Source organism: Pseudoliparis swirei, chromosome 23 (genome assembly GCF_029220125.1).
Source record: "Pseudoliparis swirei isolate HS2019 ecotype Mariana Trench chromosome 23, NWPU_hadal_v1, whole genome shotgun sequence".
Lineage (NCBI taxonomy): Eukaryota > Metazoa > Chordata > Actinopteri > Perciformes > Liparidae > Pseudoliparis > Pseudoliparis swirei.
Genome location: NC_079410.1, coordinates 11,113,913 through 11,130,708, shown reverse-complemented (window position 1 = coordinate 11,130,708; position 16,796 = coordinate 11,113,913). Strand labels below are relative to the sequence as shown.

Genomic DNA, 16,796 nt, shown 5'->3' with positions numbered 1-16,796 from the left:
ATGTTTCAAGCATCAGGGCTTTTATCAAGTAGTTTAAATTATTTATTTATCTGCAGATTACCGTCTCAATTATTTCATTCATTAAGTGTATGCAACACTAGAACAAGTAAAGGACACTCATCACACTTTCCTAGAGCCCAGTGATGATACCCCCCACTCCCTAACTAGTGGTCTCAAACCCCCAGCAATTCTGCACACCGTAAGTAAAGGATAAGTTCAAACTTCCATGTTTGAGAAGTTTCACATCTTTTTTTCTCGCAAATGAACTCCAAGTAATTATCAAAATGGATGGTCCTGGAGTATTGTCGTAATTTGATATTTGTATTGGATGGTTTATCCTAATTAAGAATGTTTGACCTTCAAGGGCACATTAAGAACTGAAATTGCATCACCTCAAATAATTAAGGGTAACAAAATAGACATACTGTGTAAATACTTATCACAGTATTACTGCGAGTTTGTTTTAAAATGATCTACGAACCTAAACCGTGCACTTAAATACTTTATACACGAGGTAATTTACAATTAACGGAGTGATTGCCACTTTTCATCAGGCAGTCTAACGGACACCTTGCTGACGTCATTACCAGGCGCAGTTGCGGGTCCTAACTGCTTCGCTCGTCCGGTGTGTGTTCCACGGTCAATCGACCCGTCTCCTGCTCGTGTCGCCTCGCCTGTCAACATGTCGCGCTGCCTCGCTCTGGCTCGGTTCGCCTTGGTTTCCTCTCAGCGGGTCAACTCACGACTCGCGTTATGTGCGCGAGGGCTGAGCAGCTCGAGCACCTCTTGCTCCCTCGCCGGAGGTAAGCTGTGTTTGTTAGCCAGCCGGCTAGTTGACGATAACACATATTAGTTCAGACTCTGCTGCGGCTAACGGCTTCATTCCCCAACCTGCTGTCCGATAACACGAGCTGGCGGTGGCTCGTTTACTCATTAAAAAACTACTACGTCAGAAATTAAATCGAGAGTTTGCTTCCCAGACTCTATCATTGCGTCATATGAAATTAAGTGCTGAACTGATGATTAGTCAAGTTATAGTCCGTCCATGCATGATCGTATGTGCATGTCGGGATGTTTTGGACGCTGTCATCACATTCTTACCATCTGAAGAGAGACTTAGCTGGCATGACTCTTAATTACTCCCAATAAACAATCACCCACATGTTGGGTATTGCATCACAATGTCGCCTTGAAGGATTCTCAACCTTTCTGAATCTCTTCTAACTAAAGCTCTCTTCGAGGTGTTAATAATGAGAATGAGAATGAAGCATTGCTTTAGTTTGCCGTCTCTTTCCATGCATAATTAATCTTCAGTGTCTCTAGTTGTGATCATACATGCGGTTAATCGTGATGAGCTGCTGTGAAACGTGTCCTTGAAGAGCAAGTCCTCTAATATGTCTAATTATTCACGATTGTATTACTGTCTCCTTAGATTATACTTGTGTGTAATAGTTAGACGGTTGGTTAATAGTGTCTTCGTTAGTAAAGCCATCTTCAGGCATCCATAAACGCCAGCGGCTGACTCCTCCGCTCATCAGCCCTGCAGCAGCAGAGGTGGAGCGGTCGGCCCGGTTCGTGGAGCTCCCCGCGGCGCGGCGTCAGCCGGCAGTCTCTCTACAGCACGCAGGAGGCCGAGAAGGAGCCCGAAGAGGAGCCTCTGCACACCATCATCGCCGACACCGAGTCGGTTCAAGGTGCGTGAGCGGCTGCAGACGTCCTCCTGCGTTCATGTCACGGCGGAGCTGATCGGTGGTGACATCCAAGAGGATCTGAATCTGACTTTCCCTGAACCCTGCAGGTAGTTTCTCCAAACATGAATTTCAGGCTGAGACGAAAAAGCTTCTGGACATTGTTGCCAGGTCCTTGTACTCGGAGAAAGAGGTAAGAGAGAGAGAGAGAGATAAATAATCTGTGACTTAGTTACACTGACATTTAATTTGATGAACTCTAACTTTTCTTCTCTTCCATGTCCCACCAGGTGTTCATCCGGGAGTTGATCTCCAACGGCAGTGATGCTCTGGAAAAACTGCGCCATAAACTGATGACAGCAGGCGGAGAAACGGCTGAGATGGAGATCCACCTTCAGACCGACAACGCCAAGGGCACCTTCACCATCCAGGTATGACCGTCTGCATGGAACATGATTCATTGGGATGAACCTGTTTGGGACTTTTGTGTTGATTGTCCAGCAGCATTATAACAGTTCAAATATGTGTGTATTATTTCAATATTCAACACTATGAAATACCGACTTTTACTTTAATTAAATACATAACGCCACATGAATATGCTGCATTAACCCAAGACAAAGAAAGAAACTCAAAACAAGAATGCTCCTCCTGTTTTTAGAGATGTTACTCACTAAATGTATTATATGTTTTACGATAGGTGCAAAATAAAAGAATAGAAGTATTTCTAGTTATTTATTTGAGTGAAAAGTGGCTTCTGGTGGCTCCGGCTGATTTTGAGATAGATGCCACCTGGTGGATGAATATTATACAACAAGCTGTGGCGACCTCGATGCGTGACTGGAGTGTTCTGCGGACAGGACACGGGGGTGGGGATGAACCAAGAGGAGCTGGTGGCCAACCTGGGGACCATCGCCCGCTCCGGATCCAAGGTGATTATCTTTCAAAGCCTCGTGTGACGACATTATGTCTCTGAATGTCACACTTGTGTTTAAAGGTTTCTCCTCGTTCTGTTGTCAATATAATAAATCCTCTTTGCCACACTGCAGGCCTTTTTGGATGCCCTGCAGGACAAGGCGGAGGCCAGCAGCACCATCATCGGTCAGTTCGGGGTGGGATTCTACTCGGCCTTCATGGTGGCCGACCAGGTTGAAGTCTACTCTCGGTCCGCTGAGGCCGACGCACCTGGATACAAGTGGTCCTCAGACGGGTGAGCGGGGGGGAGGGAGGGAGTGGGCACACCTCCAGCCGGACAAAGGGTTCTGGGGGACGGAGGCGGCGGCCCAGTGTGATGACCCCCCGTTCTCTGTTTTCTTCAGCTCCGGAGTGTTTGAGATCGCTGAAGCCAGCGGCGTTCAGCGGGGGACGAAGATCGTGCTGCACTTCAAAGACGACTGCAAGGAGTTTTCCACCGAGGACCGAGTCAAAGGTACGACTGCTGCGGCGATGAGACGCTCCGCCGGCCCGTCGCTCAGCGCTCCATGTGCTCACCGGCTGCTTCCGCGTCTCTTTCAGAGGTTGTAACCAAGTACAGCAACTTCATCAGCTTCCCCATCTTCCTGAACGGACGCAGGCTCAACACGCTGCAGGTGAGCGGCCGGACAGGTGGGGTTCCATTGTTGTTGATCCAAAGACGTTTCACACAGAACCGCCCTGACCACCAGGCTGTTGTCATTGATGGTCATTTGCGGACTGATTAATATTGCGCCTCTCTTGTGAATCCCTGTTGGGTGTCACTGGTCCAACACTTTGAGCTGTATGTGTGATCTTTGTATGATTGTAACTGAATCGCTGTGCGGCCTCGGCCTCCCGCCAGGCCTTGTGGACGATGGAGCCGAAGGAGATCAGCGACTGGCAGCACGAGGAGTTCTACCGCTACGTGGCTCAGGCCTACGACAAGCCGCGCTACACGCTGCACTACCGCGCCGACGCCCCGCTCAACATCCGCAGCATCTTCTACGTGCCGGAATCGGTGAGCAGATCAGGACCGGTGCCGCGTTGACACTTTTTAGTTTCATTCCCGAGCAAAACTCTCACCGGCCTCTTGACCGAGAGTCTTTACGACTTCAATCTGGGACTCCAACCAGGATCTTTACCGGCCCCATAACGTGGCACGACAGCCCCGAAAATAACGGCAACCTGTATTGAAGATCACGGGATGCAACTTTCTCCCCGAACAGAATATCTTCCTCGGTGGTAGTGAGTGCTTGTTGTGTTTTCTAAGAACGACTTGTTTGTCAACAGAAGCCGAGCCTGTTTGACGTGAGCAGGGAGATGGGCTCCAGCGTGGCTCTGTTCAGCAGGAAGATCCTGATCCAGACCAAAGCCACCGACATCTTGCCCAAGTGGCTTCGCTTCCTCCGAGGTCTGGACCCCCCCCAGCACCTCCACCTGCTTGTTTTACTCTCCTCTGCTTTTACATGCGCGTTACAGTGCTGTGCTAAACTGTGTGTGTGTGTGTGTGTGTGTGTGTGTGTGTAGGTGTGGTGGACAGTGAGGACATCCCGTTGAATCTGAGCAGAGAGCTGCTCCAGGAAAGCGCCCTCATCAGGTACAACACGCGTCTGTGTTCACTCACTCGGCTTCACCCCGTTTGCTTGCTTTTACTCCTCATCATCAAAATCTACGTGTTCAGGAATGTTTAATCGTGAATTCATAATGAAATCAAAATAGAATTCTGAGTTCTCCCCCTGTACTCCATTTTTTTCCAACCGGCCCGTCCGCCTCTGTTCAGGAAGCTGCGCGACGTGCTGCAGCAGCGGGTGATCCGCTTCCTGCTGGACCAGAGCAAGAAGGAGCCGGAGAAGTACGGCAAGTTCTTCGAGGACTACGGCCTCTTCATACGGGAGGGCATCGTCACGACCCAGGAGCAGGACGTCAAGGTGACCGCGAGAACGCCAACGCCTCGCCGCGGACGCGCCGCGGTGCCTGGAGCGTGACGGCAGGCCCGCGGCCCTCCTCTCTGTCTCTGTCCAGGAGGCCATCGCAAAGCTGTTGAGGTTCGAGTCGTCGGCTCTGCCAGCGGGGGAGCACACCAACCTGACGGAGTACTCGGCCCGCATGGCGGCGGGCACACGCAACATCTACTACATGTGCGCGCCCAACCGCTACCTCGCAGAGCACTCCCCCTACTACGAGGCCATGAAGCAGAAAGACATGGAGGTGAGAGGGAGGCAGCGGAACGATAAAGAATCGATACTTTGAAGACACTTCGATATGAGAAGTCAGTTTATGTTTGACAGTTTCACTGTAGATCTTGTTGTCACGAATGTCCGATTCAGTCCTGTGTAGCTTTAGTAGTTTGGTTTAAAAAACACATTTAATCTGTGTATTTTATATAAACACTGACATGTCTCTTCCTGTCACTTTAGTCACACGCTGTATGAGCTTTTCCACGTGGCTTTTTATATTTTAAGAGTCTGCCACTGAGCCGCTGATGGAACTGCTCTCCCGTCCACTCAGGTGCTGTTCTGCTACGAGCAGTTCGACGAGCTCACGCTGCTCCACCTGCGCGAGTTTGACAAGAAGAAGTTGATCTCCGTGGAGACCGACATCGTGGTGGATCACTACAAGGAGGAGAAGTTTGAGGACAGCAAGCCCGGTGCGCCGCGCTCTCATGGCCCATGACTCTGGTCCTGACTCTGGTCCTGACTTTGGTCTTGACTCTGGTCTTGACTCTGGTCCTGACTCTGGTCTTGACTCTGGTCATGACTCTGGTCCTGACTCTGGTCCTGACTCTGGTCTTGACTCTGGTCTTGACTCTGGTCCTGACTCTGGTCTTGACTCTGGTCTCGACTCTGGTCTCGACTCTGGTCTCGACTCTGGTCTCGACTCTGGTCCTGACTCTGGTCTTGACTCTGGTCCTGACTCTGGTCCTGACTCTGGTCTTGACTCTGGTCCTGACTCTGGTCCTGACTCTGGTCTTGACTCTGGTCTTGACTCTGGTCCTGACTCTGGTCTTGACTCTGGTCCTGACTCTGGTCCTGACTCTGGTCTTGACTCTGGTCTTGACTCTGGTCCTGACTCTGGTCCTGACTCTGGTCCTGACTCTGGTCCTGACTCTGGTCCTGACTCTGGTCTTGACTCTGGTCTTGACTCTGGTCTTGACTCTGGTCTTGACTCTGGTCCTGACTCTGGTCTTGACTCTGGTCTTGACTCTGGTCCTGACTCTGGTCCTGACTCTGGTCTTGACTCTGGTCTTGACTCTGGTCCTGACTCTGGTCCTGACTCTGGTCTTGACTCTGGTCTTGACTCTGGTCCTGACTCTGGTCCTGACTCTGGTCTTGACTCTGGTCTTGACTCTGGTCTTGACTCTGGTCTTGACTCTGGTCTTGACTCTGGTCTTGACTCTGGTCCTGACTCTGGTCTTGACTCTGGTCCTGACTCTGGTCCTGACTCTGGTCTTGACTCTGGTCTTGACTCTGGTCCTGACTCTGGTCTTGACTCTGGTCCTGACTCTGGTCCTGACTCTGGTCCTGACTGGTCTTGACTCTGGTCTTGACTCTGGTCTTGACTCTGGTCCTGACTGGTCTTGACTCTGGTCCTGACTCTGGTCCTGACTGGTCTTGACTCTGGTCTTGACTCTGGTCTGTTGCCTTTTCTCCCCTGCAGCCTCCGAGCGTCTGACCCAAGAGCAAGCCGACGACCTGTTGTCCTGGATGAAGAACGCTTTGGGCCCCCGGGTGACCAACATAAAGGTGAAGACGAGACCAAAGAGGCGGAGCTTGTTGTGTTCCCACGACACAAAAGTCGTCCGTCGTGCGTTTAAATCCCCATTGTTGTTGTTTTTATATCCGATTTCTGAAAATAAGCTTAATTTCAACTGACCTGAATAGTGAATGTGTCGTCCTCATCCGACCCGTAGCTGACTCCTCGGCTGGACACCCACCCAGCGATGATCACTGTGCTGGAAATGGGAGCCGCACGCCACTTCCTCCGCACCCAGCAGCTGGCTCGCACCCCCGAGGAGAGAGCTCAGATACTGCAGCCCACCCTGGAGATCAATGCAGGGTGGGTGGTGGAGTTTACTAATGGAATGAAATCAAAAGGATCGGTTGGCATTCCGGTGTGTCCCACTCTCACTTTCTTTTACTTCTTTTTCTGACAGACATGATCTGATCAAGAAGCTGCAGGCGCTGAAGGACACAAACTCTGAGCTGGCCGGTCTGTTACTGGAACAGGTACCGTGGGTTATGAGAAACACATTGTTGTCTTTGTTTTCTGCTCCGGTTCAAGGCGATGTACAACAATTTCATACTGCTTCTCTAACTGCACAGACTCTCACTTAAAAAGTGTTTTTCAGCTGCTCATGGAATAATTCATTGTCGCCTGTTAAGCTTTTATTTTGAAATGTGCAGGAAGTCTTAAGTCCCTGACAACAGCTTAACGGGAGTCAAGGAGTGGAAGTGAATGATTCCTTTCAGAAGGAATCATTCTGGGGAACAGTTGGGGTGTTGAGGAGAAACGGATTAATGTGTGAAGACGTTTGTTATTTCTCTGTTGGAGCAGCTCGTCGACCTTTTGTCTCTTTACAGGATTTGCCGATTGGCTCGACGTCTTATCAGTTTAACACGTTCATGTCTCCTTGTCTATATTTTGCAGATCTATGATAACGCCATGATCACGGCCGGCCTGAATGACGACCCCCGGCCGATGATTTCCCGCCTGAACGACCTGCTGACTAAAGCTCTGGAGAAGCACTGAGCTGCACGGCCAGAGCGACTGGGTTTGGGTGAAGTATTTACAGACTTTCAAAGATGGAGAACTGGAGGCCTCGTGGATCTGGACTTCCTCTGGAGGACTCCTTTCATCATGGAGCGTAAATGCTTCAGAAGCACAGCTGCCGGAAGATTCTCCATAAACACTTGTGAGTTATGCTCCACGTTCAATAAGATTTCATCACGCTCCATGTCGCCCACATGGATGAAAACCAAACAATGGTGATTAAGAGGGCAAAAAGTAAACCAGATGCATAAAACAATTAAAGTAAATCTGGTTTCTAGACTCATTTCAAAATTCTCTTGATATACTGTAACTAGAGCAGCTTTATTGTGAAGTGTGGATTAGAGCCTTGAAATGATAAGACGTCCTCACTGGACAAGAGATTCTTTTTATAAGCCCTCTAATATTGTTCACATTATTTAATATTTTGTCGACTGTTGCGGTTCCTAGAGCTGAGGGTGTGTTTCATGTCTGTTTTCTGAACTCTCAAATGAAAGGAAAAAAGTTTCACGTAATTCTGTATGAGCTGTATATGTGACTGGGAAGGTGGATTCTCAACAAGTGTCATTGATATCAAAGTGCCAGAGAATCTAATAAAATGCATTTAAAATACTGTGTGTGTTGACATCAGCATTATCGACAAGGTGGGCAACAGTTTAAAAAAAGATTCCAAGACGGAGCTTCTTAAATACAATTTTACTGCATTTCAAAAGGAACATGACATCTCGCTGTGAGGGTGGAAAGAAGAGAAACCTCGAGTCCACGCCGTCCGACGCAGAGAGAATCTTCAGCGATGGATCGCAGTTCAAATGCGAGAGTTCAAGCGAGGCGATTCTCTGGTTCCGATGCGAGCGTCCCAGCGCCGCCATTCAAACCACTTTGGGCCTTGCCGCCTCGACTCCACGCAGCATCCGGCTGCAGCGCTCCAACTGACCGTCAACATCCACAAACCGAGGAGGGTCAGGATAGCTTGTCGATGTTGGCAAGGAAACGTTGGGCCCACCATTCATCCAGATCTATGGGGACGAAGTCTGGGGCAAAGAATAAACCATTAGATCGTATTTAAAGTCCGTTACTATTTGAGTTTGTACGTCAACAATGTTGGAGGAAATATGCAGAAAAGAAATGTGCAACCATTTATTGTTGCGTCAGTGATGAAGAACACTGAATAGCAGTCGTAATTATATAATTGCGCTCAGCACAAATAACTCGTCTTACATTAATGCAATATACATAATGTTTATAAATATAGAGCGAGACATTGATTAAGTAATTTTGTTGCTTATTTTTTAACTTTGATGCTTACAAGAGTTGAGCATTAGTGTGTATTTATAATTAGTTTGTCGCCCTCTGGTGGTCAGTGATAAACTGCAACATTAAGTTACATTGTAACTCACTGGCCATGTGCAGGTTTGGAGCGGCTTCTTTGTAGTAGGCTGCTCCCTGGGCCTCTGGGCTCTGCTGCACCTCCAGCCAGGCTTAAAACACAACGACTGGGTCAGTACATCATCCACACAATACAAATCCAAATAATACTAGTAGTACTTCTACTTATAATTTACTGGACAGTATGTTGATCTGGGCTCTCAGAAATTGTACGGCATTTTTTTTTTTTTTTTTACAGCTGATCAATTAAAAAAAAAATTAAGAAGCAGATTAATCCATGATGCAATGATTATTAAAGCCAGAGGAAGCATTAGCTGCAGCTTTTAACAGTCAGTCTACACTTTGCTTTAGTAGACCTGATGAATCAGAGCCTGTGCAGGAGCCAGGAGTTAAAAATGTAATTAGTAGGTCATGGCAGATGTCCTTATCTCCCAAGTTAAAAGCGTCTGCAGTGTCACAACCAGCGCTACAAACCAATAGACCACAAGGACAACCGCTTCAGAGGCCTGCCACTCGTTTGTGTTTCAGATAATGCAACATGTGGCCCTTGTGTGTGTGTGTGAAATAGATATGCATCTATAGTAGCCGCCCTCAGGTCATGACTTTTAGAAACCATGCACTTGTATTGAGGTATTTCAGAGGGGTTAAAGAGAATATAAATCAACCGTGGACAGCCCTCCCTCTCCAACAGGGGGGGGGGGGGTCTGGCCTTCTTTGTGTCCTTGTCCACCAAACCCCAAGGTTACTGGAGTTGTTTATGAGCGGTTGTGCCTGAGCCAACAACACCAGGAACTAACAGGACACAGAAAGTAAGATTGTCCCAGAACCAGGTGACTGTAGTTTCACCCAGACCCAATAAAACACTTCATCCCGTCAGACGCCTTTGTTGTCTTTCCTCAAAGGAGCCGGCGTGGCTGCTGGCTGATAGTTTAAGCCCAAAATGCTATTTCCTTCAGCGCATGTTGCCGCGTGGTCGTATGTGGGCGTGAAGGCTATCAGTGTGAGAGCAGCTGTGGGTGAGGCCGGGAGGGGGAGGAGAGTTCATTAAAACACTCGATAGTGACACAAAGTCACAAAACCGCCACAGAGGAACGAGTTTATGTACACAATGAGACAATAACAAGTGATGACTCGTCTTTCCAGTTGGACGGATCTTCTCATCCCTTACCATCGTAGACAAACTTGACGTTTTCCTCGTGCACAGCTGTGAAGCTCTCTTCCTGCTGGTTGTCTTCCGGGAGAGCCGGCGCAGGGTGGTGGTACTTCTTACCGTTCGGACGGCTGAAAACTATCTTGGGTGCAGGAAGGCTGATGGGTAGAAAAAGAAAAGAAAACGGTAACAAATGAATCTGATGTTTTCTGCACAGTCAGCATATCTATAATCGGACCACTCGCATTTCTAAAAAGGATCAGCCTTCGGGCCGAAATTCAAGCATGTTAGTTATGTGGAAGACAGAGATTGAACAGCTGAATGAAGGGCCATGTGCGTCCTTGACTTCCTACAAGGTCAGTCACACACACACACACACAGACCCCCTGCTCCCCTACACACAATATTGTGTGAAGATGTTCAAAATTATTCAACCAACAGTTAGTCTCAAGCTGATGTCCACTGCTGCCAGGACAGTCCATTCATTCATTAACACACACACAACTTAATCTGGACACGCATGAAGAAGCATCACACTATGGGTGCACACTTACTCTGGCACACTCCAGGACGTTTGTTTGTGCTTAAAATCGTTTATTTTGTTGTCAAGTTGCTGAGTAGGCCCTGAAATGACAGAAAGTTCACATTTTAATCAAATAATAATAATACAAACACCAATTGCGTGCGTGTTGGATGTGTGCGTGTGCGTTCCAGTGCCGGGCCTCACCTGTCCGTCGCTGGGTGGCCAGTTTGCTCGGCCCCTTCGTGATGGTGTACATGCTGGTCGGCACTTTGAAGTCCCGGCGGCGCAGGTGGAGCACGCCTCCGCTAATCAAGGGCACGTTGACGCCTTCCTCCTCCGGGAACCTGCTGTCAATGAATACACGCTCCCTGCGCGCGCGGTGTCGGTGCTCTCCTCCGCGGGTCACGCAGAGCTTCACTCACAGGACGAAAGTTTGAAGGCAACGTGAACGTAGAGAGCCGACATGAGAGTCCACGAGCTGCCCGGTGACCGCGCAGGAAACAGAACCGTGCGAAGCCGCTTTCTTCTTCTCCGCGTAGAACCAGCAGCAACCGGGACGCATCTCCCGCGGCACTCCCCCTCCCCCCACCCCCCTCTCACCTGCCGACCCCCAGACCTTCGACGTAACTCACTCCGGGGCTGAAGCGTCCTGCACTTCCACAATGTCACGTAACGTGGAAACAGCGTCCGTCATTCATAAGTGGACGCACACGGTCGAGGCGCACCACTTCGCGACGTCCAGACACGCCCCCTCGGCGCCTTAAAGCGACAGTGTCCCCGGATTGCGCAACATGTGTAACACCGACTACTAGAGTGAGGTTCATTATTCTCTTCACAATTCCATACATCGGGGTGAATTAAGAGGTGCAGGGAAGTTATGGCCTGTTTAAAAATAATAAAAACACATATTCCTGGATGTTGCATGAATAAAATGCCGTCAGAAGAGTTCCACTTTCGAGATGATCATTTTATTCAATGGGGATCATTCGTCTGCTCCTCCAGGGCCCACATGCCCAACGTCTCTGTTTACAGTACACACACAACTGTGTTTACAATGCAACCGCGGGTCACGAGCGAAGACACTGAGAATGTGGTCCTTTAAAAGATGGCTTGACAAAGATACCGAGCTGGCCACCAACAGAAATAAATACAAACAACACCCTCATATTAATACTTACAAAAACATGAACCTCCATCAGTTAGAACTAGTTACGTTCTCAAGATTTATTTCAAAAGAGGAACATGAGTATGTTGTATCTCTTATGATAATACATTCTTAACACAAGAAAAGAGAAATGTTTATATGTATACATTATATCTGAGAAACAAGTTGTTGTGACAAATCAACAACATCTTAACCTTAACATCCTAAAATAATATTCACGGCCAGTGTGCTTAAATGTGACGGTTTTCCAGCCAAACAATTAAGTTGAATTGAAATAAGCATAATATGTTCTCCCTCTTAAAGCACTATGGAGAATTATTAATCTTAGTATGTGAGGAAATCGTTTTCACTTGGAGACTTACACTCACATATGTGTCAGGATTCAATGGTGCATTTATTTTTCCTCCTTTGGTTCATAGAATAAGATATTATTTCAGTTCAAATTATTGTGTAATTTGTACTGAATTAATAGGTTAATGAACAATCAAGTATCACCGTGACAGAATATTAACAAGAGATCTGAAAGAGTCTATTTTTAAATAAATATGATAGCAGGCAACAATATCTTACAAATACTTCTAACGTCTTGAACTATTTACACTGATAGTTCTTTAAAGCCTCTGAAAGATCAGCAGAGAAGGTATAAAAGACCTTTAATGTACTATAATCATAATCCATGGTCCAGGAGAGTTATAGTTATTGCTGCTGGTAGTCGGATGAAGACAAGGAAGTATACAGCTGGTCTTTGTGGTTTATGTATCAGTAGATTCAAAGGGTCGTGACCTGAATGCCAGCTACAGGTATTAATGTGCTCTGACCTCCACAGTACAGCTTATGTATTTCTATAAAGCTTGGATTGTTTGATTGAAGTGATTTAGCACCAAATATCTAGCATCCCCTCCCTCCACCTTATAATGAACTAAATCTCCATTTAATTCATCTCTTTATTTGTTCAACATATATTTCTGTATTTTATCTTTTTTGAAAGGACAATAAACTGGGGAATGTATTAATTATGATTATTAAGTAGTCTTATAAAACTGAATGTTCAAGTAATTTGTTCACTTAGAAGCTTCTTTACAAATTGAAACCCCCGAGAGACTTGAATCCTCCCCATCTGTGTGTGTGTGTGTGTGTGTGTGTGTGTGTGTGTGTGTGTGTACATTCAGTAATGTGGGTCACCGTCTTCCAGCAGACTGTCAGTGATGTAGCCAATCTTCAGAAGGTGTTGGTAGTAGTCTTTCTCCACAGCAGTGTTAACGATCCAGCCCACCACCTCCACACCTCGCTCCGCCCAGTACTGAACGTAGTCCTTGAGCGAAGGAAGGAAGGAGGAAGAAATTAGAGGTACAATTCAGTAAATATAACTTATGCCAACAAACATCAACATATATACACCAGAAGGGACGTAATCGGACAAACAGACAAAAGGATGGATTCATTTGAGCCAAGTTTTAAGATTATGAGCAACGGAATGACACATAATGTGACTATTTAAAAGGAAGGATGTCCCAACATTGGGAATATATTGACAATCAATAAAAATCATTTTATTATTTACCGATAGCTGCTTATGATGCAGTTGAGTATTTTAAATGTATATTTACAATTTTAGACACCCTCTTCTTGATTATGTCTGATTTTGTAACTTCACATCAATGTTTTTATTGTAAACTTTCATATTTTTTATTTTTGAAATTATGTCTTTTACTATTGCACTGTGTTTATTGTCAAGCACCAATCATCAAGTCACATGTCATGTGTGTGTAACATACTTGGCAAGATACCGTTTGTGATTCTAATTCTGATCCGTGTGGACTGAGAGAGACGAGTATCGTAGGCCTGAGCTTTGCGGCTGTGCATTTTAACAATTCAAAAATATATATAATTCCCCTACAGTGAGATGAAGTCTTTCTGTACGAGGATGGCAGAGACACCGCAGAGTTTCCACAGTATGTGGTGGTGGGCCCAGTCCGACAAGAGGTCCAGAAACCCGGTCCACAGCTGACCCGATGTGGACAGGGACCGAGGAGTGCCATCGCCAAAGCGGCTCAGTCTCCAGGGCCGGTGGATGAGAGCCGTGACGACATGGGGGTCAGTCTGACGCATCTGAGGGCCGCGAGAGGTCAAAGTCAACAGAATACTGTCAGAATTAGAAGCAGTCAGAAGCAGTCTCTTCATAGCGTACTGTTCTAACAATAGGTGTGCAATGTTCCAGGTAAACGCAGCAACGAACCAGAAATCCATGACATTTTGTATTTTAGCAACAATATCAACAAACAAACAAAAATGAATAAACACTGAAATAGCTTTCTGGAGACGGTGATTTTCATTTGTTAATCAGTCATAGTTATGTTATCTTGTAGATGACTTTGGGCTCAAAGGAAGAAACAATGCTGGAATTGTACAGGACAGGGAACTTCTTATACATCTCATGGAGCACTGATGTAGCCTAGGAAAGAGGGTACGTTATTCATATTCCGTAAAAACAGGATATTACCAACAGAACAGGATTTAAATATCCGATAATAAACCGTCTTGTATATTAAGAGTACTGAAATGAGTGTCTCCTAGAAGGGTCAAAATGGAGGTAAAAAAAGAATGCAATCTTAGTGAAAGACAGCTATAACTTTACCCTCCTGTTGCCTTAGGGTCAATTTGACCCCATTCAATGTTTAACCTTCCTGTTACCTTTATATTTACTGACATATTTTACCCTTGGGGTCAATTTGACCCCATTCAATGTTTAACCCTCCTGTTACCTTTATATTTACTGACATATTTTACCCTCGGGGTCAATTTGACCCCAGCAATTAAAACCTCCAGAAAATTATTAGAATTAATATTGTTTTCCAAGTTTAAGTATGAGGTACTTTATGTTTGTTTGTTGACTACCTAAATAGCCCTTTAAATAAATAAAAAAGTTGATATTTCTTATATGTTTGACACAGTGAAAAACAGCCTGGGGTCAAATTGACCCGAAAGAACACCGACATTAAACATTGAATGGGGTCAAATTGACCCTAAGGTAACAGGAGGGTTAAGCATATATGTCGGCTACAGCCAGCTTACATCATTGTTTCATATATCCATATTTGTTTATGAAGTCCTTTTTAGTACCTTATCAGCTTGACCTTTGACATCAAAGAAGATGGTCAGCTGGTGTCTGATGCGTTCCTCCACTGCCTCCTGCAGTCGGGACCTTCTCCCCACTGAACTTGTCCCTGGAGATGAAAACACTTCCGTCAAGCAACGTTCCTTATTGTCTTCAGAATGTGTGGCAAAGCAACTGAGACGACATATTTAAATAGTGACATGTTTGTGAACGGCAAGGGATCTATCGTATGAAAACTATCTCAAGATGTCCAATCAAGTACATATATGTCATGGACCCACAGCTCTTTGTTTCTCTATCTCGGCACTAAATCACGAGCTGGACTCGTATAAATGACTCTTTAATATGCAGCTTACTTCAGTCTGTGACGAGCAGCAGCATCTAGTTTCTTAAGTTGGACCAGCTGCAGATTGCTAACCGGTCCAGAGCCGTTGGTGGTGCGGTCCACCGTCTCATCATGCATCAGTATGGGCATTCCATCGGCCGTGAAACTCAGGTCCAGCTCCACTCCGGTCGCCCCGTTTCTACTGGCCTGAAGCAGGACATCACAGGGCGACAACAAGAGGTAAAGATAGACGGCTCTGCAAAATGGAAATGTACTGAAACATGCTTTGAGCTTGGAGTTACTAAGTTCAACACAGTGAGCGATCATCAGTAAGGATATCTATTCCCTATCTGTGGGCAGTGTCCATGTTCTCCTGACACATGCAGAGTACTTATACGTGACGGATTTCATATGTGTAACATGAAAGATGAAGAATGTAAAGACAGTCAACGCATTGAAATGGCACAGGTTGATTTTAATCTGTCTCTAGAAAACATAGTAGAGTTAACATAACATTTAAAGGGTGGCTACTGCAGTTTTAGGCAAAGCCAATTCAAGATGATTTGACTTCGTCTCATGTGGACAAAACCTTTTGCCTTTTATAGTGAATGATCTGAAGATTGTTTTTACAGTATTTGACTGTTCGAGGCTAATGGATCAAGATGTGTGACAGGAGGCTCCAACAAAAGAAACTCATCCAGAGGTGAAGAAACTGGACCGATAAGGTGTTATTAGTAAGAGTTGAGCATATGATGCTATGTATATGTATGTTGGACAGTTTGTTATGAGTAAACACAGCTGACTCAGCAACTTTAGTATCTAAAAAAAGAAAGGAAACAGAGGGGGGCAAATGGTTTAAGGGATTGTAAACTTTATCTTGAAGATGGAATAAATTCATGAACAGTTAATTTTCATGGGTATTATATTACAAATATATTCTGATTAATAAACCTAGACTCCCTGTTCATTCAGGAGTTCAGTGATGCTCAGCTCACACTGCAAGATGGGAAGTCACGACGCAGCTGCAGCCAACAATATCATTATTATTGCACAACATCCCTCCCTGCATTGCTCTAGACTGCAACATAAACTAGACAGAGAAAGGTATTTCTATGGGTGTTGAAGTTGTAACCTACATGTTTTATAGCCTATATTTGAGTGATATGGTCCCAGCTCCATATGTGCATATCTACAGATGAACGATCCCGGCATGCACCTCTCTGATCGCGGCCACGGTGTTCTCCGGAGCGTCGTAGCTTCCTCCGCGCAGCGCCACCACCGGCACGCCGCCCGATGGAGCCCCGGGCCGGAGGACGCGGCCGGCCTGGTCCGCTGGCACCGGAACATCACCATGAACACGTAGAGGCACGCGGTGAGCAGCGAGGCGTCCCCAGCGCCACCAGCACAAACACCGCAGAGAAATACACCACCTCATCCCCCACCTGCAGCATCTTGGATAGTTCTGCGTCACGATGGCACCGGAGAGATGTTCAGACCGAGGCCATGGGTGAAGCTCCGCTGTCAGCACTCAGGTCGATGGAGGAGGATGAACCATGAGAGATGACCGAAAATCAGCGGATCGTTTCGTGGCTCGGAGAGGAAGCTCACCGTCAATGCCAAGTAAAGATAAATAAAAATACTTAATTGTTTTACTATATATTAAATATAAATATATACACGCATCTGGAATACCATATCAATTAGTCCATACAGCTTTAGTGAA

General features: G+C 46.3%; 2 protein-coding genes and 1 pseudogene across 3 annotated transcripts; 1 reads left to right on the top strand and 2 right to left on the bottom strand.

The window, feature by feature from the left end:
- Positions 1–627: 627 nt before the first annotated feature.
- trap1 (TNF receptor-associated protein 1) lies at positions 628–8,022 on the top strand. 2 transcript variants are annotated; one of them, XM_056407194.1, is made up of 18 exons: positions 632–803; positions 1,539–1,694; positions 1,799–1,881; positions 1,979–2,119; positions 2,549–2,620; positions 2,738–2,898; positions 3,008–3,117; positions 3,204–3,277; positions 3,505–3,660; positions 3,933–4,053; positions 4,170–4,239; positions 4,423–4,570; positions 4,665–4,850; positions 5,151–5,289; positions 6,300–6,385; positions 6,553–6,698; positions 6,796–6,868; positions 7,290–8,022. In XM_056407194.1, exons 1-18 carry the CDS (start codon positions 683–685, stop codon positions 7,389–7,391), a joined length of 2,145 nt encoding a protein of 714 aa, XP_056263169.1. In that variant the 5' UTR covers positions 632–682; the 3' UTR covers positions 7,392–8,022. The 2 variants fall into 2 exon arrangements, with proteins under 2 accessions (XP_056263170.1, XP_056263169.1); XM_056407195.1 differs by lacking the exons at positions 6,553–6,698; positions 6,796–6,868; positions 7,290–8,022 and having other exon boundaries at positions 628–803; positions 5,151–5,320.
- A 64-nt stretch (positions 8,023–8,086) lies between these two features.
- LOC130188728 (MAPK regulated corepressor interacting protein 2-like) lies at positions 8,087–11,043 on the bottom strand. The gene is made up of 5 exons (XM_056407199.1): positions 10,673–11,043; positions 10,500–10,569; positions 9,964–10,103; positions 8,807–8,887; positions 8,087–8,440 (listed from the first exon to the last, which is right to left on the bottom strand). The coding sequence occupies exons 1-5, from the start codon at positions 10,722–10,724 to the stop codon at positions 8,370–8,372; spliced, it is 414 nt and encodes a 137-aa protein (XP_056263174.1). The 5' UTR covers positions 10,725–11,043; the 3' UTR covers positions 8,087–8,369.
- A 371-nt stretch (positions 11,044–11,414) lies between these two features.
- LOC130188729 (glycerophosphodiester phosphodiesterase 1-like) lies at positions 11,415–16,788 on the bottom strand (annotated as a pseudogene).
- Between the last annotated feature and the right edge of the window lie 8 nt (positions 16,789–16,796).

Bases quoted from the DNA above. Each gene is read 5' to 3' on its own strand.
- LOC130188728 (XM_056407199.1), bottom strand. From the start codon at position 10,724: ATGTACACCATCACGAAGGGGCCGAGCAAACTGGCCACCCAGCGACGG. The intron at 10,570-10,672 runs GTGAGGCCCGGC...CTGTCATTTCAG, and splicing joins GGCCACCCAGCGACGGACAG to GGCCTACTCAGCAACTTGAC. The intron at 10,104-10,499 runs GTAAGTGTGCAC...TCTACCCATCAG, and splicing joins ACGTCCTGGAGTGTGCCAGA to CCTTCCTGCACCCAAGATAG.
- trap1 (XM_056407194.1), top strand. From the start codon at position 683: ATGTCGCGCTGCCTCGCTCTGGCTCGGTTCGCCTTGGTTTCCTCTCAG. The intron at 1,695-1,798 runs GTGCGTGAGCGG...TGAACCCTGCAG, and splicing joins CGACACCGAGTCGGTTCAAG to GTAGTTTCTCCAAACATGAA. The intron at 3,278-3,504 runs GTGAGCGGCCGG...GCCTCCCGCCAG, and splicing joins GCAGGCTCAACACGCTGCAG to GCCTTGTGGACGATGGAGCC.